General features: G+C 38.6%; 1 protein-coding gene across 1 annotated transcript in view; it reads left to right on the top strand.

The window, feature by feature from the left end:
• PLCH2 (phospholipase C eta 2) overlaps positions 1-22409 on the top strand; it is a 151822-nt gene that overhangs the window by 91977 nt on the left and 37436 nt on the right. The window contains exons 4-10 of the mRNA XM_026085468.1: positions 3315-3461; positions 5637-5880; positions 7163-7292; positions 9704-9874; positions 14116-14209; positions 20996-21199; positions 22019-22139. Of these exons, the coding sequence (XP_025941253.1) occupies positions 3315-3461; positions 5637-5880; positions 7163-7292; positions 9704-9874; positions 14116-14209; positions 20996-21199; positions 22019-22139 (1111 nt within the window). The remainder of the gene's footprint in view (positions 1-3314; positions 3462-5636; positions 5881-7162; positions 7293-9703; positions 9875-14115; positions 14210-20995; positions 21200-22018; positions 22140-22409) is intronic.

Raw genomic sequence — 22409 nt, 5'->3', positions numbered from 1 at the left:
TGTTGTATAATGTGTATGCTGATTGTGGTGCTTCTTCTGTGTTTTTTCTGTTTTGTAACAGGTGCTGTCTTTGATACTTCTCCCATTTCTGCTCTTCTCACTTTTATAAAATTTTTATTTCCTGTACAATAAACAAAATAAATACTGATAATATTCACTGTATCCTGAGAGGAAATTGGAAATTTAATGTGTTTTGAAAGTCTGTATGGTTAGCGCTAATAGAAACCTTTTTTTGTTAGCTATTTTGACAAAATCRTTGTCAAAACCTATAAATGTTGTAAAATTAAAATCATTTCAAGCTTCCATAATTATTATCTCACAGTAAATTTGAAAAATACTTATCTTCTGAACTGGAATGAAAGCAGATATTAAAAATACTGCACTATCCTGGGAGGTGGTTGAACTGAGTTTGAATCTGCCTTGGATATGGTGCTGAATTCCAGTAATGCTTCTACGCTGTGGCACAGCATTTGCTTTTATGACTCTTACCTGGAGACCGCATGATTTCATCTAAGGGCATCTGTGATTAAAGCCAAGGGGTCAGCTTTAAGAAATAAAATATCACATGAGGAATTATCTTGCTCTTAATTTAACACCTTCTCTGTGTAAATATTTTACTAACATGAACAACGTACTCTACAAAATTGTGGTTTTAAGTCTAAATTTTCTTTTATTATTAGTGATTTGCTTTCAGACTAATCTATTTTGGTGAATCTTCTTTGCCTCAGTAAATAAATTGAACTTGTGTGATTATGAGCACTAAGGCACAGAAACTTCCACGATTTTTTCCATTTCTTTTTACTCTGCCTTGCTTCTCTTGGGTATTTTTGCRTTTGCCCCTGAGAGGTAGATTTGAATCACCTCAACCAATTGTGTGGATTTGTGTACATGCTGAAATATATGGAATGAGTGTTTTAGATTAGACACTGTTTAATCTGTAAGCTGTATACATGATTGATTTTTGAGGACAACATCTCTGCCTTACCGCTGAATTTTCTGTAATTTATAAATCAATCTGAACTCACTAGAATGTTCTATACATGTTAGTTTTCATCCTTCTACCAGATTCAGAGTAGTAATTTACACTTCTCTCTCTCTGTCTGGAAAAACAATGTAAATTTATTGGGCAAAGGTATAGTTTTAGTTTTACTTATACAGGCCAGACAGACAAGCCACAGGAGAATTAAGTTACAGGCTAAGCTCTGTCATTATGGGAAGTCAATGGGAGAGATGCAAAAATATGAGAGTCCTGCCTTCCTTCCTGCAATAGCTAGCCTCTAATGATTTGAAACTGATGTCGCGCTTAGTTCCTTGCAGTAGCTCAATTTCAAAAGAACACCTCCTGATTTGAATTCATTAGAAATTTATTAGAAAATGTAGGAGAACAATGTGTGCTATATTCTTGTGCCCTGTCTTCCTGTTTGAGCATCTGTTTTTCATTCTCCTTTCCCTGTTGTAGAACACCTTATGGTAATATGTTCGCTGTCGTTTATGACAACAGTCCAGGCAAACTTCCTCCCTTCTTGTTAATGCCTTAAAGTTCAGCTCTTCATGGTCTTCAGTGTTTTGTCTGGTGCCCTGGCATCAGTGTCAGAGAGCAGCAGGGACAGGCAGCTCTTAGGAGGAGGCAGGAGCCCTGTGTGATAGCAAGGCAGGCAGAGGCAGTGACCTTACCAGCCCAGGGGCATGGTTCTGCAGCACCTCAGTAAGGCAAGCAGAGCAGGTCCGTTGATGCTAAACAGGTTCAGCCAAGAGTCCAGATTGCCAGACAAATCTGCAGTGATGAAGCAGGTCTGAGGTTAAGCCAGGAAGTCAAGTCTGTGGCTAAATGTTTCTGATTTAGGACTGAATGCAAAAATAAAATTATATGGGTCCAGTAGCCTTTTTAGGTCCCAGTCTTGCAACTGCTGTAGAAGGTAGAGGTGTTTTTCTAGGTTTGCCTATTAGGATTGTTCGCATGCTGAGAGCATCTCATCTGGGTAAATATTCATGGCACCAGGTTTCTGAACTTAAGTTGCTTAGGAGAAAATGGCAGGTCTTCTGCAACGCCAGGTTACAGGTTACAACTACAACTATTTTAGCATTTAATGATATTTCTGACTCAGTCATAAAGAATTATATTTAACTCTTTCATATTTCAGACTGCGGTAAAGCATATGTGAAGATTTATTCATAATATATGTTATAGGACAGAAAGAAAATACTAGGTTTCTTTATACATATTTATCCTTGTAGTATCTGAGTGCCTTCCACAGTGCATTGATCAGTGCAAACAATATCTGCTCTGTATTATTCTTTCAGCTTTTTCCCAAGAAGAAAAGTTTAAAATTTTCTTTTTAAACATAGCAACATATTATTTACATTAGAGGAGGCAAAATGAAAAATTGCTTCCTTCTACTTTGGGGATTTTTGTTCAGCATACATTTCCCTAAGTATTGTGGGTTAACATTACCATGTTATGTACCCTAATTGTGTTCCTTCTTATAAGAATGAAGCCTTTGAAGATGGCTTCATCTTTGCAGCTATCTCAAAAATTAAATAAAGTTATGCACTGTATTCTAATAAACTTCTTGGGTTTTTTTAACAACAACTTTTTAAAGCTTCCCTCTGCAGTGAAAATAGTTTAACTCTGAAGTAGTTTGTACTTAAAAGCCTTTGAATTATTTATAGGGTTCCTGGAATATTTTTGATGACCAAGTCAGGTAATTAAACATTTTTGGAATTGAATTCTGGACAGGTAGCTAACTAAACTGCTTGATAGAAATCAACTGTACTTCTAAATGGTGATTCTGCTGACAAGAACTACAGATTTACAAACAGGAATATGAAAAAAAGCATTGAAGTTATGCCACAAGGTTCATGGACGTTTGAGAGGCAAATAGTTGAGGCGTAAATCAGAACAACTCTCCTGACATGGATAGAATCGTACTAGTTTTCACTGGCCAAGGATCCGAACATTCAGGTGAAATTTAATTCTGTGTCAAGAGCCAGTATGAGTTTTACATATTGCAGGAGCTCAAATTAAGCACTCAAAATAGTCTTGGGAAACGTGTGTGCCTTGGCCCAACTCCAATGTATGGAAGTTTCGTACTTTAATATGGGAATGGAAATTTTCACAGGTACAGACGAGTTCACAGATGCCAAGGGTCTTCCTGACTGTGTCATTATGTAACATACATTAGACAGCACAGAAAATCTTACTCTTTGTCATGTATTGTTAATTGAGTGCCTGCTTGATATGTCTTCTTCCTGTGAAGGCAATTTGAAAAGGAGYGAAGTCTGACTTATTGATGTCACCTTATTTCTTTCTTCAGTGGAAAGATGTATGAGTTCCATGCAAGCTGGTACGCAGATGATCAAACTCCGTGGCAGTTCCAAAGGCCTGGTACGCTTTTATTACTTGGATGAGCACAAGTCATGCATTCGCTGGAGACCRTCTCGAAAGAATGAGAAAGCCAAAAGTGAGTGTCAACTGCAGAGGCTTTTTTTCCGGTCTGTCCCAGGGTCTTGCCCTTTTATTAACAGGTCAGCATGATGGATTCATTTCCATTTGCAGGTGATCAAGAGGAATATTAATATTGTATTTGGACTTAAGGGCAATATATGATTCTATGAAGATTAGTAGTTTATGAAGATTAAATTGCTGTTAGCTATGCAGGCTACAATAGTGTAATAACTTGGAAATGAGTTGTGGAAAAACCCTGTGTGAATATGAGACCTTGCAATCTCAGTTTTGGGCCCTTTTTGAAAATTTCTCTACAGTATTATCTTTTACCTTTCCATCCCTGTAGCTTAGATAATTAGTTAGCATATGACTAAAGAGTAATTTACTGTGTATTTTTTTTGTAACTGTCAGAAGCATGCGCATAGGTCAAATGTAGATCAGTTCCCTGTGTTTGTTGAGACAGATTTTAAGCAATCCCTTACGCTCTTGAAATAATAATAATAAAAATAAAGGACAGTTCACAATCAGTTATGTTTTTTCAAGATGCAGAGATTTGCTTTCCCTATTCCAGCTGTCTGATCTAGTGCAAAAGGAGGTCGCAGTAGTTTTCAGCTTATTTGCAATTATTTCCTTATATTAACTTGTACACTCCAAAGAAAGTATAAGTGCTTGAGAAGGAATTATTATTTCACAAATTACAACCTGTAATACAATAGGACTTCAACCATTTATTTAGTAGAAGCTGTTTAAAGAGATGTGTGAAACTGCATTGGCAAGGGAACAGTCCAGAGGAGATGAGATGTCTGGCAACGATTGCACCAGTGGGAGGAAGAAGGCACCAGAAGCTGAGGGGACCAACTTGTTCTTACAGTTTTCCGTTTATAAACACTTATTGGTTTTATCTTTATCTCTGGACATGATTCATGGGTTTGTTGTCTAAAGGGGATGTAATTTAATATTTTAAGAGGTGCACTAGTTTTATGGTTAAACTTAAGGCTGGATCTTGCAAGTTCTGATCCCACCACTCTTACAGCCTTGCTTGTATGACCTCTGACAAATCACTAAATTCAAGCTTTTTAATGTATTTAATCAGTCTCTCTGTAACAATGTCTTGTGTGAAATGGAAATAATAGTTCCTTCTGTCATTTCCTTAGTTTTTGAACAGATTGTCACTGATATTGAGAGCAATAGGAGATTACTGAGCCACTGAAAACCTGGCCGCTTTCCTAGTCTGACTGTATGCTTTCCCGGCAGATTTAGGAATAGTCAGTGGTTGCACAGCAGGGCACAACACAGAGATCCTCAAACAAGGAAAGACCGCATGAGCTCCAGAATCTGTGCAGATGTGGCAATTCCAGGCTAAAAGAAAGGCTAACTTGCACAAAGGGTCAGTCTGTACTAACACAGCTCTGCTACCTTGAGGACCAAACTAGTATTTCTGCAGAGTGAACCCTACTGAGCTACAAGCTCATGTCAGTGCTAGGCCAAGGATCTCTGCACAATGCTTACTAGAAAGACACACATGTAGACAGATGTGCCCACTGTTTGGCTAGGTATGATTATAGTGCTTGGAACCAGAGGGCTCCGATGTTCATTGAGACTCCTTAATGCTTCTGCAGTGCAGAAAGCTGGTAATATTGTACATGAGCTTAACAGTGAAATAGATTTCCCCATCATTCCAATGATTTGGTGCCTCAGTCAGTAGCAATATTTTTATTTCTTTGCTTATGATTTATCAGCGAATRCATTATGTACATTCTGTTGACAGTGGATCATGTCTAGGGAAATAACTAAGAAAATGCTCTGATTTGCTTGTAGTTGGAAGAAACTGTAAATAAACTAAAAATACAGATTACACAGTCTTAAGAAAATGGAAACTAAAATTAGGATGCTATACATTAGTATGCAGATTGTCTCATGGTTCTTTGCCTTCTCAGGCTATAAAGTGTGGTGCTTACCTAGGCTAATTTTGTTATAGATGCTTTTTCTTTTTGTTTGAATTGTAAGGTATGCTCATCCATTATGTCTTTGGCCAAGTAGCCGTGTGATTCAGCAGTGTGATCAGAGGAGATGACTTTCTTCAAGCAAACAAAAAGGGATTCCCTTTCTTTGGGGTCTTACTGTAAACCTGGCTGCATGAATATTCTTCTACACACAGTCACTAACGAGCCACATACCTTTATCATTCTAGTCTCTATCGACTCTATTCAGGAGGTGTGCGAGGGGAAGCAGTCAGAGATCTTTCAGCGCTATGCTGATGGCAGTTTTGATCCCAACTGCTGCTTCAGTATCTACTATGGAGACCATATGGAATCTCTTAATCTAGTATCTTCCAGTGGAGAGGAAGCACGCACCTGGATCACAGGGCTAAAATATCTAATGGCAGGGATCAGTGATGAAGACAGCCTGTCAAAACGTCAGAGGACCAGAGACCAATATCCTTCTATGCTATTTGAAAGAGTGTCTCCCAGCAGTGCAGTGATTAGAGATTCCAAAAATTCCTTTAAGTATTTGTTTTGTTAAAAGTGTGCACTAGGCTTGAAGTTTCAAAGTAGTTTCCATTGCATTCCCTGATGCCAGACAGACAGGAGTTCTTGAAGAGGATTGGTATGTGCAAGATTTAGAGATGAGTGGAGAATGGACTGAAAAATATACAGGTATACTTTCTGTCACCTGTATAAAGCTGTCTATTTCATTTGGTTTTACAGAAAAAAATATGACACAACATTTCAATTTGCTCATTCTGTGCTGCAAGTGTGGGTAACTAGCATGTGTTGCATATTGAGCATAGAAAGTCTAGAAACTGCTGCTGAAATAACATATGAGTAGAGTTGTACTGTATATTACCTTGAACTCTTTTTCATCCCCAGCCTCATATGCACTTTTCCCTAACATGAAAAAATTCACGTATACATAATGTGATATCATGCTCATATTGCTTATGAGAATTATAGTCCATAGGTGCTGCTAAGATGCTGAAAACGTTGCTGGTTAACTGTATTACTTTTTTATTCAGACTTTTAAAGTGTTTTTGCACTGGTCACTCACTGCTGAACAGCAGCCAACAGCAGGATCTCTCTGTTACTGGATACCATAAATCAAAGGTAATGAGTGTATAAAATGTTTGACTTTTTCAAGTGTAGCAATAAGAAGCTTTCACTTCCCTGCATATATTAGTTTCTGCTCTGCAGCAAGTACTTTTCTGTATCACTTGCATAATCAGCTATCATAGTATTTTGCAAGGGCCCTATCTTGAGCGTAAGAACCTGAAAATATTAAGTAATTTGAGATCCTGGTCTAAGCAAATCACTCAAACAAGGTTTGTAAGATGCTGTCAGTCTGTGATATGATAGGAAGACTGCAAGAGCTTCAATTCTTAAYGGGCAAAAACAACAAAAAAAATGTAATTAATGAGTATCAGCAAGGTGAGGTTCTGGGAATCACTGAAAGTTCTTGAAGAGCACTTGAGATACGTTTGCATCATTTTGGAATACAGAGTTTTATTTTACCCTGATTCTGGAAGAAATCCTGCTGACAAATTTAGTTCATACTGGTGTAAAGCTGTCTTATTTCACGGATCCTAAATATGTTTGTTTTTCTAGTTTCTAACCTGAAAATTTGCCTATGTAGATTTAAGTCTCAAAAGATTTTTTTTTTTTAATAATATTCAGTAATACCCCTTTGATATTCCACACATTTCCTTAACTCCTGTTCAATGTGGTTGAAGCAGACCTTTGATGAAGCAGATAAAAATGGTGATGGGAGTCTGAGTATTAATGAAGTACTCCAGCTAATGCACAAACTGAATGTGAACCTACCCCGACAAAAAGTCAAGCAAATGTTTAAGGTAAGAAATGAAAAAGTATTGTTTCTTTTAAACAAACAAACAAAAAAACCTAATAGGGGAGATTGTAAATACTGCAGCTGATTTGTTTCCACTCTGCTGAGAGATGCTACATGGTACATTTGGTAAATTAGAGAGAGCTCTAGAAACACATAATGAATAAATTGTTATTCATAGAATCATACCTTTCAATTAAAGTTGCATTACATACCTATGTATTATCAGGTAGCTTATAAACACTGAGGTGATTTCAGTCATCTCTTGATATTGGGTATGCATACAAACACAGCTGGATCCCACATAAATGATTACAGACTCATTAGAAACCAAAGGATAAATTTCATATTCACATCTGGTTAAAATTTGGTCTAAACAATGATCTGATGATTGAAAACTGATATCCGCTCATATTTAATTCACATAAGTGATTTTCTTGCTGGTATCCTTCCAAAAAGGTGGTCTCAGACATTTCACCTTGCTGGGCCACGTGTCACTGCTGGTATAGGGCTCCAGTCTCATAAACACTCCTGCTGTGTGTTTCTAAAATCACTTATTTGTTTCCTTTATAACAAAACAAATTTTTCATTGCGCTGATAAATKATTACATATCCTACACATATGTAGTGTTTTGATTTCACCATAATTGGGAAACATTTGGTTTTCTACCCATCCAAAGGCCATCAGTTTATACATAGGTGTTTTAAAATATATTCAAAACTATGCAGTCTTCCCAGTTCCAGTATTGTAAAGCTGCACTAAAGGTATATAACTTAAAAAAGTTCATGTTAAAAAAATGTTAACTGATTCATTTTTTCTTTTCATAGTATTCAAAATACTATGTTTTTGCAGATATCCAGTCACATTTACATGTTTTCTATGTTACATATAGAGGCATTGCATCATATGCTGGTGATTTATTAATAATGATTACTATTCATAATAGGGGGTATGTCCATCCTCTCCAAGGGAAATAAGGTTTCTCTTGTTTGGAGATGAAGACCCCTTTACACTGGATACATTTTTCCCTTGTTGCCTTGGTTTACTGATACTTTTCTTATTTGAATTTCAGCCACAGCAACTGATCTAAAAAAAAGAAACTTTACTTTTCCCTTCACCTATGTATATATGATAATGAAACAAAATAAAAAAAACTAAGGACAAGCTAAATGATGTAAAATTAATAATATCCGTAGGTGTGTAATGKATTACTTGTTTTTCTGTGCTACTTCTGTAAGACAAAAATAGCAAAGGTACCTTCTACAGGAAACTGTTTAGAGGGATCATCCCTGATCCAGAAATTCCATTTGTCTAAATCTGGGTACTTCAGAATAAATTGCAGGGTTATGGTAACACTTTGTTCGTGGGCAAATAACTGTGAATTGCTGTTTGCATACAGGCCACAAATGCTTAGTGTTGCTGTCCGTGGTGCTGAGAACTTATTTTTGGTGTTTTCCCTAGCTGATACAACTGCAGTTGTATGGCAGTACGTGAAAGAAATTCAGCGAAGAATAGGAAGATTTGGTTAGTAAAAAGTTGCCTTTTTTTTTTTTTTTTTAATTTTCTGGCCTGTAATGTCCTTAAACCTGTCTACAGCAAAGGTGAGCAAAGCAATATGCTGACGACTCAGTTTTTGAGAACAAAGTAGGGAACGCTGGAGAAGCTTATTTCAGAAAGTATTCAAACATTGTCTGTCCTGTTTGAGAAAAGTTTCAGCTTTCCTTTTTAACAGCTGTTGCTGGCAGGTTTTTTTTCCTTCATTTTTTTTTCATGCTTTTGGGAATAGGCTTTTAAGAAACACAGTAACTGCAAAATTTCTCCTCTGAGTGGCAATAACTATATCCTGTGGTGGATCCCATTGTGGTCAGGCTATCACAAGAGTTCTTGGGAGAAATTCCATCTCTACTGTGTGCAGACAGTAGGTAGTACTGCTACTAGAGCTGAAGTGGTGTGCATCACAGGCTGGGGCAACTGACCCCAAGAAGTAAAGTGTCCCAATATGTATATGTTGTAACAGTGTCATTTACTGATTTTATTTAGTTAGTTTTTGTATTCTAGCAAATTATTATACTCACAACTCTTTTTAGTTATGGCTTTGGATTTAACAGGTATCCTCCCAAGTCATGGGCATAAAATTCAATTAGCATGACTTGGGTTCTAGTGATCTTCGCAAGAAAATATGAATGGATGCTTCTTCCAGACATGCATGTTCTCTTCTATCTTCCAGGGCATAGGCTTTCATATGACAAGCATCAGCCTGATTAATCAGTCTGCTCTAGCAGACCATACAGCGAGTAGTCATGTCAGCCAGCATCCAACCAATGTTGTTTTATTCTGATGCAGGAGTTTGTTTAAAGCTTCTTCAGACTATTGCTGTGCAATTGGATATATCATTGTCATCTTGTTGTGTGATGCAGGAGGCTGATACAGATGATAACCAGGGTGTGCTGGGCTTTGATGAATTCTGTGCCTTCTACAAGATGATGTCAACACGGCGTGATTTGTACCTGCTAATGCTCACCTACAGCAACCATAAGGACTACCTAGATACAGACGACCTGAGACGCTTTCTTGAGATTGAACAAAAGGTAGGCCAAAACCAGGAAAAGACTTGCAGTCTGGATGTGGATGCCAGAAACCTGAAACACTGATATTGCAACACAAATGGCCTTTTCCTTCTTTGCTTTCAAGCAAAGAACGAAAGACACAACAAGGAAAGGGAATTTTGGTCAGAAGCAGATTAAGGCTCCTTGAAATTGTAACAAACCTTGGCACCTTATGCTATAATAAGGTCATACAGGTAATCTTGGGGCTAGTCCAAACCTGTATGCAAAAACTCTGGTAATACTGAGTGGCAATAGGCTTTATTCTGTCTGAGTTCAGGGTTTTTATGCCCCAAAACAGGAAGAGTTTTTGATAAACAAGAACTCTACTGAGTTCCTGGCATGAAATATAACACCATTGACACATCTCAATAATGCATCTATTTATTTTGGAGAAATTTAAATCCTGCTTAGACTAAATAAGCAAAAATTGGATAAACGTCAATTACCAGGGTTGTATCTTACACCTGTGTATCTCACCTAGCACATTAATCTCCTCATACTTGTAAATGGTCCACCTAATCAAATTGTGCATAACTTACTATGCTCGGGGGTACTGGGTTTTAAATAAAGCTTCTTATTTCATTTTTAAGCAGGTGAGTTCTTCGTGGTTTTGTGTTTTGGGTGGGTTTTGGGTGGGTTTAGGTTTTGGGGTTTTTTTGTTTTTTGCAGTGGCTTTTGAACTTTTCATGACTAAGAGAAATCATTCAAAACGTACTGACTGCCTGCATTTTGTTTTGATCCTTAGTCCTTTCCTCATAGCATTTTGTATGTATTTAGTGTATGAAGCAATTGGCTGGAACCAGGCAGAACATGTGTAAGTACTGTACAATTGTTCTACCCACTTTACTCTGAATGCATCCCAGGTTTTCAAAATCAACAGCCTCATGACCAGATAATTCCAGTCAGATCAGATTTCATACAGTTCAATGAAACAGGCTATCAAACTCCTTTTCAACTATTTGAATTAGTGAAGATGTTTCAAGATTCACTGACTCTGGAGTGGTAAATCAGCAAATGTCAGAAACAGTCTGCAATATTGAACCTATCAGCTGCTTTGATTATTGTACAATAAGAGAAAAGTCTCGAAGCCTTGTTGCCTAGATATCCTTAGTTTATTCTCTGATGGCTTTTACTGGAGTAGATAAGCTGTACTGGGAAAGGAGAAAGACAAACAAAAGCTCTGTAATTGGTCATCATTGTAAGATTTGTAATTAGTGAGCTGGTTGTTTCTCTGACGTTATCTTTCTGTTTGCCATTGAGGATGTGTTGCCTTTTTAAAGGAGAGGGAACTTCAGTCATGCATGTGAAAAGTGAGCAGCTACTTTTATTTTACCAGCTTTGCTCAGGAGAGTGTGAATAAAACAATTAGATTTTAATCTTGTGGGCTGGTATGACTATTTCTTGAATCACTTTGCTCCCACTACCTCTTGTTCCTGTAGGATCTTTTATTGTGTCCCTGAACATAGTCTCTGCAGTTTCTTTCTTCTTATATGTTCTTTTAGAAAATTCGCATCAGCCTATCTTCCAGTATTCAGCAGCCTAATGCAAAGATGCTCTTTGTGGCTCTGCTTTTGACTATGAATGCATTGTTCATGACAAGGCACTGAATTAATTTTGTCCCACTTCCTCAATTTGTRAAGTGGGAGATTCGGTTTTCTGAAGAGCTGTTGACAGTTCTTCATGTCTTGAAATGCATTTTGAGGCTATATGGTAGTGCATTGTAGGTATTCTCTTAGTGCTTAACATTTCATTTTTGGAATGRGTCTTAAAGACTGTATTTTCCCCATTGCACTTATCTGAAACAGTCACAGTATTTTTAGTCTATCAACCACGTAATGTATTATTATACAGGGGCCAGTAGATAATGGTAAGCATTATATCTAAAGTTGCTCATGAATCTGAGACATAACTGCTCTTCAGAGACATTAATTCATAGCTTTGAGCTTATTGTTCAAATATTGAAGTGCACTTATACACCATGCGTAAGGTTGTATATGCACATTCAGCTAAATGCCAACAAACTATGTACTGTGTTGCAGTAAATGCTATCCACTTGTTTTACTGTACTTAACAAGGAGTCTAGCCTACTTCAGTCGCATTAGTAATTTTGTCCATCCATCAGTGCTGCACATCAAAGTCATGGGAGTCCATTTTCTGACAGCTCATACACATTTCTCTGAAAAGGAAACTAGTCTTGATATATTCTTATTTTTAATGGCAGAAAGTAAAGGTTTCTTCTTTCTGCATGTGTGGTGCATTCTGCATCACTGATGCAAACCTTTATGGAAACAAGAAACTTTGTAACCAAGCTACCTGGAATCAAACACTTTTACTCCTGCACTTCTGTCATAAATACCTCTTGGTCAGGACAGGTTTGGGTCTTTCTGGTTCATGGTAACTTGGCAGACTAGAAAATGGTATCTAGACATATAGTATCTGTATCATGAGGACATTCAGCCGGTGGAATAGGTTGCCCAGAGAGGCTCCATCCTCAGTTTTCAAGACCAGACTCGATAAAGCCCTCAGCTACTTGCTGTGACCTCATAACTGACTCTGCTTTGAGCAGGAGTTTGGACTAGATGAGGTCGCTTCCAACCCGAGTTATCCTATAATGCTACGAGCTCTCATCTAGACACTTGTGGAAGTTTCTGAAGTGAGGAAAAAAAGAACTGGACAGCAAGATGCAGTCAGCTCATGAACCAATGCATTGGCTTGTCTTTGCCTTTTCCCTCTCATGATCTTTTCTGAAACTGCATGCCTGTAGTCATAAATTTACATCAGAGTTTTAAGAGTTRTCTAAGAAATGAATGAATAAAAAAGTCATCTTTCTCTTGCACTCATCTTTTTAAATAAGTGGGCTGTGTTTCCATTTCCGTGGTCTATCGATCTTCCCTGTGAGAGAGCTACAAACTAGCTCATCTAATCACTGACATGGATAATACATGTCCGTAGGGCTTCTCTCCCATGCCTGGTGCTCTTCTTTCTTGTATAATACGTACAGGGAAAGTGAGTGTTCATTTTGTTCATTTGAAGCTTATCAGCAAAACAGAACTAAAGAATGTTGTGGCAGCAATGTTATAGAGATGCAGTTGGGAAAAACCTTGCTGAGAAATTTGAATTCAAAATCTCATGGAAAATGGATTTCCAGGTGATCCCTATATTTTGTTCTGTAGGGCTGAAATGTTAATGGAACCAGAAAAGCCTTTTGTTATTTCAGAGTTTGTCCTTCTGGACCCAGCCAATCTGTAATGTATGGGGCAAATAAAAGGTTAGGGTTCTTTTCTTCCTCTTTTTCACTTTTATTTGTTAGGTTTTAAATTACTACCAGAAAAGGCATTGGTCTTGTAGCAAATATGCTGGTGGTTTAGTTTCTCCCTTAGCAAAGATTCTGTGTTGCCAACCATCATCAATTTAACTAATTTAATGGTAGTCCCCTTTGGCAACAAGGGCTGTATCTTCATGTGTGTCATGTACAGTTCCTGGTGGAAAGGAGCTGCTGGACCACTCAGGACAGGAGTATTAAATAATAGCAGAAGTAATAATTAAATAAAAAATGAATAATAAATAACAGGAATATTAAATAATACTGTTTCCTTGCAATGTTTTTATAATTCAGTTTTAACAAAGGTTCAGTAAGTGGCTTCTTTTTGCTCTGCTCTTCTTTTCTTCCTAACATCTCCAAACATATATTTCCCTTTCTAATTTAGAATGCAAAGCAATCATGAAGTTAGCAGATTTCCTCAAGGAGCCTTCTGAGAGCAGTGTCTCCTGACTCTCTGTTACCTTGCTAGTTATAAATGATTCTTCTGTCCATTGCATAAAGTACCACCATTTTGTTGTTTTATTCTAAAGTAAAAACCCTTTGACAATGCAAATGAATCCTTTAATCCTACAACAGAGGAAATTTTATTGGTTTGTGACAAAGCTTGTTCTATTTGGATGCTTTGTGTGCTTAACAACACTCTAATCAGATTTGACCTACAAAGCAGAACTCTGTTTTTTGGCTGTGATCAGACAGCTGCCAATAGGACAGAAACTTTTCACTGAGCAGTTTAGTCGTTATCTGACCTGACACTGATTGGCAGGAGTGAGAATCTCACTGGATAACTGGAAATCCTAGTGTCACTATGGGTAATCTGGATCATTGTTGAACTGTATGCAGGGAAAAGAGTGAGGAGAAACTGCAATTGCTAGTTAACAAGTTCTCCACTTAATTTTTACAGATGACCAGCGTGACTAAGGAACACTGCCTGGAAATCGTCAGCAAGTTTGAACCGTGCTTGGAGAACAAGAAGGAGGGAGCTTTGGGAATTGATGGTAAGCTGGCTGGCATAGCTGTTGTAGGAGAGGAATAACAGAGATTAAAGGCTTGTGAGAATACAGCATTTGTTTGCATCATAAGTAGTTTATCATGTTGTATAAAGAATGCTTTTTTTCTCATTTTTTTGGCATATCTATTATTTGCTGGAGAACCTAAAGGGAAATTGGTACTCCTTAGAAGTTTTTTAAGGGTACATATGATGATGAAGTAGTAGTCACTGGAGGTCCACAGGACCTGGATGTGTCTCATTTGTGCTTTTGGAAAATACAATAGAATTTAGTCCCATGATTACCATAGGTGTCTTTGGAAATACTTCTTGTGTGCCTATACACACATATTGGATCTTTAATAAAATGAGTTACCTGTTTCAGAGTAAACATGTAAAGCAGGATAATAAGTGAAGTTTCTCCAGAAGCATGCTGTCATGACCTCTGGTGCTGATGGCTTCACTTTGAATATAATTATGCTGTACCACCATGACAGTGCCTGTTTTTTGGGGGGCTGATTCTAAATCCCTTCCCATAAATGGTAAATCTTCAGTCAGATCTTATTGACTCCAAGGACAGAGTTACATTACTTAGGACTTAAGATTGMGTGCAGAAGTCCTAGTCCTGTGTTTACAAATCAGCCTTGTACATTTGTGGGTGTGTTGGCATTGTGGAAAAGTGGCAAAATATAAGCTCAGTTTGGTTTACTGCCTGAAGAAGTGGGTAGTTTCTGGTATGTCATGTTAGGTTTTTTTCCTTCAAGTGATGGTGGTTGCTTAGAGTGGATTCAGGTCTTTTCTACTTTCAGATTAAATTCTCTGTTGCTCTCAATTTATGTTAAAGCTTTTACTAGTACAAAGTGAGTGTAGAAGTTGACACAGTCATGCTTTGATTTGGTAGTGCTTTACAGGCAGTTGGCAGTCATATAAATAGCGAAGATTCAGATTCACTCTCCTCCCTTCTTCATACCTAGGAATATCAGGCTAGTCTTTTCAAACAATTTCAAATAATCAGGCTAGGCTTTTCATATCGGAAAGAAAAACTTTAAAAAACTAGCCCGATCTATAAAAGCTTTGCTTAGGTTTGGATGATGAGCCAGCTGAGAGCTTATGGTTTAGGTTAGGGATCAGATCAACATGGGTGACTTTGTGGTGGGTGTCAGCTACAGACTGCCTTATCAAGGAGAAGTAGGAGATAAAGTCATCTTGAGAGAACTGGAAGAAGCCTTACATGTGCAGAGTCTAGTCTTCATGGGAGACTTCAACCACACCAATATCTGCTGGAAGGGCAACACAGCAGAGCACAGGCAATCCAGGAGATTTCTAGAGTGCGTTGATGATAACTTCCTAACAGAAGTGATTGAAGAGCTCACTAAAGGTGGTGCTCTGCTAGACCTGGTACCTGAAAACCAGGAAGAAATGGTTGGAGATGTTAAGATCAGGGGAAGTCTTGGCTGCAGTGACCATGGGATGGTGGAGTTCAGAACTCTGAGAAATGGGAACAAGGCAAATAGCAGGATAACAACCCTGGACTTCAGAAGAGTGGATTTTGGCCTATTCAGAGACCTGCTTGGAAGAATCCCATGGGATACAGTCCTGGAAAGAAGAGAGGTACAAGAAAGCTGGTTAATTTTCAAGGATCACCTCTTCCAAGTTCAAGAACGGTCTATTCCCCTGTGCAGGAAATCCAGCAAAGGTGGCAGGAGGCCTGCGTCAATGAACAAGGCTCCTGACAGAACTCAGACATAAAGAGGAAGCATATGAGAGATGGAAGCAAGGTTAGGTTATCCAGGAGGAATATAGAAACACTGAGTGTGCAGGGATGGCATTAGGAAAGCCAAAGCCCACTTGGAGGTGAGGGCTCCTCAAAGCCCAATCTGGCAAAGGATATGAAGGGTAACAAGAAGAGTTTCTACAGGTATATCAACAGCAAAAGGAAGACTAAGGAAAATGTGGCCCCGTTTCTGAATGAGGCAGGGGACCTGGTGACAGAGGACATGGAACGAGCCAAGGTACTCAATGCCTCCTTTGTCTCGGTCTTTACTGGTAAGATTTGCCTTCAGAAATCCCACGCTCCTGAGGTCAGTGGGAAAATCTAAAACAGTGAACGCTTACCCTAGGTGGGACAGGATCAGGTTAGGGAACATTTAAACAAACTGGACATACGTAAGTGCATGGAACCTGATGGAATGCATCCATAAGTGCTGAGGGAGCTGGCCAATGTCTTTGCAAGGCCACTCTCAATGATCTCTGAAAGGTCATGATGATAAGGGGAGGTTCCTGAGGACTAGGAGAAAGCAAAAGTCGCTCCTATCTTCAAAAAGTGCAGGAAGGAGAATCCGGGAACTGCAGGCCAGTCAGCCTCACCTGAATCCCTGGGAAGATGATGGAACAAACTCCTGGAAGCAATTTCCAAACATATTAAGGCCAAGAAGGCAATTGGGAGTAGTCAGAATGGATTTATGAAGGGGAAGTAATATCTGGCCAATCTGATAACCTTCTGTGATGAAATGACTACCTTGGTGGAGGAAAGGAGAGCAGTGGATTTTTATCTCAACTTTAGCAGGGGCCAACACTGCTTAACATCATCTTTAGTGACCTGACAATGGGACAGAGTACAACCTCAGCACATTTGCAGACAGTACAAAACTGGGAGGAGTGTTTGAACCTGATGGTTGTGCTGGCATTTAGAGGGATCTCAACAAGCTGGAGAAATGGGCATATGGGAACCTCTTGAAATTCAACAAAGGGTAATGCGAAGTCCTGCACCTGGGGAGGAATAACCCCATGCACCAGTACAGCCTGGGGGCTGACTGACTGGAAAGCAGCTTTACAGAGAAGGACCTGGGGTGGACAATAAGGTGAACGTGAACCAACAATTTGCCGTGCATCAAAGAARGCCAACAGCATCCTGCACTGCATTAGGAAGAACGTTGTCATCAGGTCAAGGGAGGTGTGTATTCCCCTCTACTCGGGGCTGATGAGACTACATCTGGAGAGCTGTGTCTGGTTCTGGGCACCCCAGTATGAAACATGAACATACTGGAGCAAGTCCAGCAAAGGGCCAGGAAGATGAGTAAGGGACTGGAGCATCTTCCCTATGAGGAGAGACTGATAGAGCTGCGACTGTTCAGCCCAGAAAAGAAAAGGCTCGGGGGGGATCTTATCAATCAGTATAAATACTTGATGGGAAGGAGTAAAGAAAAAGGAAGCAGACTCTTCTCACTGGTGCCCACTGAAAGGGCAAGAGGCAAAGGGCACAAATTGTAACACAGGAAATTCCATTTAAACATAAGAAAACTTTTTTTACCGTGAGGGTGGTTGCACACTGGAACAGGTTGCCCAGAGAGCTTGTGGAGTCTCCATCCTTGGAGATACTCAAAACCCAACTGGGCGAGCTGAACAACCTGAACCCCTGAACAACCTACTCAAGTTGACCCTGCTTTGAGGAGGGAGGTTGGACTAGATGATTTCCAGAGGTCCCTTCCAATTGCAACTATTCTGTAATTCTGTGTGATTTGGTGAAAATGAGGTAACAAGATTCCTGCTTCCAGAAAATCCAGATGAACTGACTACATATTTTTTGACAATCTCTCATATACTTTCTCAGTTAACTCCAGGTGGAGTAAGCATTAATTTCTTAGCAATCTTTTAATTCTGCCCGCAAAATTATATGTATATACATGCATACATACATATGTATACACACACACACAGAGTCAATTTTTTATCTTTGTGTGTAATTGAGACTCTAGATCTCTCTTGTTTYCCATAAAGCAAATAGGGAGTTGCATAGAGAAGCTGAAATACAACAGCTGTGGAAACCAAAGACTTGTGTTTATTTCTCGAATTGATACAACCCAGGCAAAAGCATATTGTTCACACTTAGAGGAACTTCTTTAGGAGTAGTGAAATAGTAAAGCCTTTATTGCCCATTCATACCCATTCATGTGTCTGTATTGCCTTGTAGGATCAAATTTGTGTCCTCAGCTATGGTGGCTTTTATCATGAAGCACCTAGGACAGGCCTGAGACAACCAGCTCGTTCAGAATGGTCTTGCAGAAAACCTCTCTGTTGATCAGAGGAAAACCTTCCGTGAATGTGTAATTAAATGCTTGATGTCTTTGGTACACACTGCCAATGGTATCTTGATTAGTTCAGTTTTGTTCATTCTCGGGCTGATGGATCCAGTTAATATGAACTCATTGATAAATTTATCAATTTTGATATTGTATTTTAATGAGCGCTTAAAGCAAAGGCAGTGTTGTTTCAGAGGATGCCGTAACAGCACTGTGTGGAATCACTCTTGTAGCAGCTGATTGGCTTGTAGTAAGAAGAAATGAATAATTTGCTAAGAGCCACTAATGCTATTTTTGCTGGCATATGCTGTGTCYTATTAATTTTTCATTGTATCTGATCTGACTTGGTTAGTCTCTTGCTTTTACTCAAGCTGCATTAATAGTTTGCTCACTGATCATGATATTTGAGTCTCCGAGACTGGCATAATGCTGCAATTTTTTGTTAGGCTGTAAGATTTATTAGACTTCAGGTTTAAAGTGATGTCCTACTAGCTTGCAGTTAGTACTATACTGTGACACTGGATGATCTCCAGTCTGATTTCTGACAGGATTTATATCATGTGTTTCACAAGCTTGCATGGAGTCTTAAACATTTTCATTTGAGGTCTTATACACATGTATATTTATATAATTATTAAAGGCTAATTTCATAAAAGAGCAATCATATTCTGGTGGAAGGATGACTTTTTCTGTCTACCCAGGGAGCAGATTCAAGCAGCAATACTCTTATTACAGAATTGTTTGCACGTAAAGTTATTCCTGAACAGTTATTCTGTTTAAAATTTATTCCAGAACGTTTACACAATCAGCCCTAAAATAGCATATGTAGATTTTTTCCTATAAAGATAAATACTTAAGAAGAAACAAACTTTCTCCCTCTTCACAGTACAGTTTTTTCACTTTTGTTATTGACTGTGTTTTTACAAATATTAAAGGGGACAAAGCTGCGCTATTTTTCACATACTTTTCACTTATGGAATTTTTTCTTAAGAATGGAAGTTTACTGTTTTTACTTCCAAGATTTGGGATCAGGGCAGAGCTGCCTAGAAAAGCTTGATTTACAACTTCTTTCCAGCACAGCTGTTAAGCATATGATATTGTCTCCCCATTTGAAGTTAAGCAGAAGCTGAGCTAATGTGCTTTGGTTCATGGCACTCCCTAGAAGAAATGAACCTGAGTAGATTGAAGTTCCCTAGCATTTTCTCTTAGTGTATTGTTCAGTACTTAAATGCAAAAAGTTTTGGTTGTGGTTTGTATTTAACAGTTTATTTTAGTAAAACTTTAATCTACACAAAACATAAAGCACATAAGAACCATCACAAAGGTGAATTTTTATCTTAAGTTCTGTCTAATCTCAATTTCTCTGCATTCTGTAGATCAATATTGTAAGACTGATTTTGAGGGCTGGGGTTATTTTCCCTTGTGTAGCTTTAGTGAAACAATACACCCATCTGTCACAGCTGGAGGAAGTACCCTAAGGTCTTTAGAAGCTTGACAGCATTTTTGTATAGGCGCAGTTTTATTCTGTTTTATTTATGGAATAATGAGCAAAATGTCAGGAGCATTTTAAGTTTTGAAGCAAAGAACCTAATGAATAAAGGCATCATAACTGTCAACAGGTGTTAAAGCCAGGATGTGAATGGGAATCTTAGCCTTTCAGTAGTGGTGAATGAAAAGAATTTTGGGGAGGCTTGGGATGGAGGTTATAGTTTTTTAATTTTAGTCCCTCTTGTGAAAGTGTCTATGTGTATGGGCACACATGTGATGTGAGAGCAGCAATTTCATGACAAACAGAAAAATGTAACTTGCTAAAACTTTGCTTCCAACTGTTTTTCTTCATACTTACAGTTTGAGTAGGAGTGATGAACTGCAATACAGCAGTTGTTCAAGCCATGTAGTCTGCATTACCTGCAAAGAACCCACTACTTTGAAAAATAAATTCTTCTGGTAACATTACTGAATGTACCACAGATAACAAACGTTTTGGTGCCAGATCTGGATTATTACAGTGAACTTCAGCCTCATAAAGTGACAGATAGTAATGTAAAGGTGCAGATCTCTCCCATCCATATGCATGTGTGTGCATGTGGTGTCTTATCAAAATTAGAGATTGTTGCGTGTACAAGCCAGATACAGAATGCTGTGGGTCAAAGATCCCAGTGCACAGTCTACCTTGTATACTGACATTCTTTTGATGGTTTCAGGAGAAATAGAGAAGGGGAGAGAATCTTCCTTGCCTCAAGCTGTGTTTCGCCAGTGGAAACTATCTACAGGCAGTGCAATAACATCCATCTTTCAACTCATCTCACTGATAAGCAATACCAGGATATGACCACAGATCTCTGGAGGCTTTCATATACCATGTCACTTAATGTCCCAGTAGAATCTTTTGAATTATAAACCTAAAATGTCAGGTTCAGATTAAACAGTCTTTATTTTTCAAGAAGGGCAGAGCAGGGAAATGAACAAAGCAACTAGTAATAATGTCAAGTCTCAGATTCTTTTTCCTAAATAGTAGTTCTCCAAACCAAATATCACAGATGCTCATTGTGACAAATTGTTGGGATATAGTAGTGTTATTTATTTGTTCATTTTGCTGAACATGTTCATGAACATGCTGGTGAATGTAGGGATTCATTTTGATGCTGTGCTCTAGGAAGGTTACAGCAACAAAGTGGAAAAAAAAATGTATTATCTGTTGTATTATTCATTTGCAGGTTTCACCAATTACTTGCGGAGTCCATCAGGGGACATATTCAACCCAGAACACTACCAAGTGAATCAGGACATGAGTTATCCTTTGAGTCACTATTTCATTACCTCTTCACATAATACCTACCTCACGGGGGATCAACTGATGTCTCAGTCTAGGATGGACATGTATGCATGGGTGCTACAATCTGGCTGTCGTTGTGTAGAAGGTAAATATCAGAAGTAATCATCAGTAGGCTCCATAGTTTTGTCTCTCCTCTGTAAAGGAAGAGTCATGACTTCTGTAGAAGACACAGTAACTGGGTAGAGGAAAAAGCCAGGTAAAATGTTGTTTTCCCTTCATAAGCAACAGCAGAATAATGGTGCCATATAACAGATACATTTTCTTGAATGTGGGAATAAGGAAGACATATGAAGAGTAGTGTTGCTGGTATCGAGAAAAAAAAAATTATAAAAATTTATTTGTAGAGAAGATACTCCTATTTAGTAGAATCTGTTGGTGTATGTAATTTGTTGCAAGCATATGGCAACCAAACTGGCAAATAGGACAGAGTTCTAACTAAACAGAGCAGGAGAGCTGGTATTTCTGTTAAGGGAAGTATGGTCATATGCAAAATATTGGCAATTTCTGTACTCACCAATGAGCCTTGCTGTGAAATCCCTTCTGAAGTTTACAGTGCCTTTCAGAGGCCTTACCTGTCTGTAGCCATCTGTAATGTACTGACCATCAAAGGGTTTCCACAATTCTTCCTGTAGTAATAATCCTCAGCACTTGTTAAAGGAGATCTGTTTATTTGGGGCTTTCTCAGCCAATGGGAACAGTCATCTATTCACAGTAGAATCTCAAGACCAGGAAATTTCTTCAGAGAAAGGACATTCAGCACAGTGCAGCGATAGATACAGAGTGGGAGTGAACCTATGCCTTGCTGTGTGGCTGGGTTCCTGAAGGGGACTGCAGGGTCTCAAAGTCTTCTACAGATAGTGGCTGCAGGTGTTGTCTGATGGGTATCATTGTTTCTATTCTACAGTTGACTGCTGGGATGGGCCAGACGGTGAACCAATTGTCCACCATGGATATACTTTGACTTCCAAAATTCTCTTCAAAGATGTGATTGAAACTATCAACAAATATGCCTTTGTCAAGAATGAGTATGTATTYGGGCTGCCACCTTCTAAGTCTCAAGGTTATAAACTGTAGTGCTCTCAGGCATCCTTGTAAAGGCAGTAATTTGAAAACCTAACCTGTTACTGCATAAGCCAATCAGGCATTTGAATTCTGAATTATTTTCTATGGGGAGAAAGCCTGTAGAAGGAAATAACAAGGCAAAATTGACTGAGCAGGGAGATTGGGTAGATAGTTGTGGGGCTGTTTTTATCCTATCCATAGAAGACGAGACTGTAACATGTTTTGACAGTGAA

This window comes from Apteryx rowi, unplaced genomic scaffold (assembly GCF_003343035.1).
Source record: "Apteryx rowi isolate R43461 unplaced genomic scaffold, aptRow1 scaffold_67, whole genome shotgun sequence".
In the NCBI taxonomy this organism is placed as follows: domain Eukaryota; kingdom Metazoa; phylum Chordata; class Aves; order Apterygiformes; family Apterygidae; genus Apteryx; species Apteryx rowi.
Note: the sequence above shows the minus strand (reverse complement) of the source record. Positions and strands in the feature narration are given on the sequence as shown.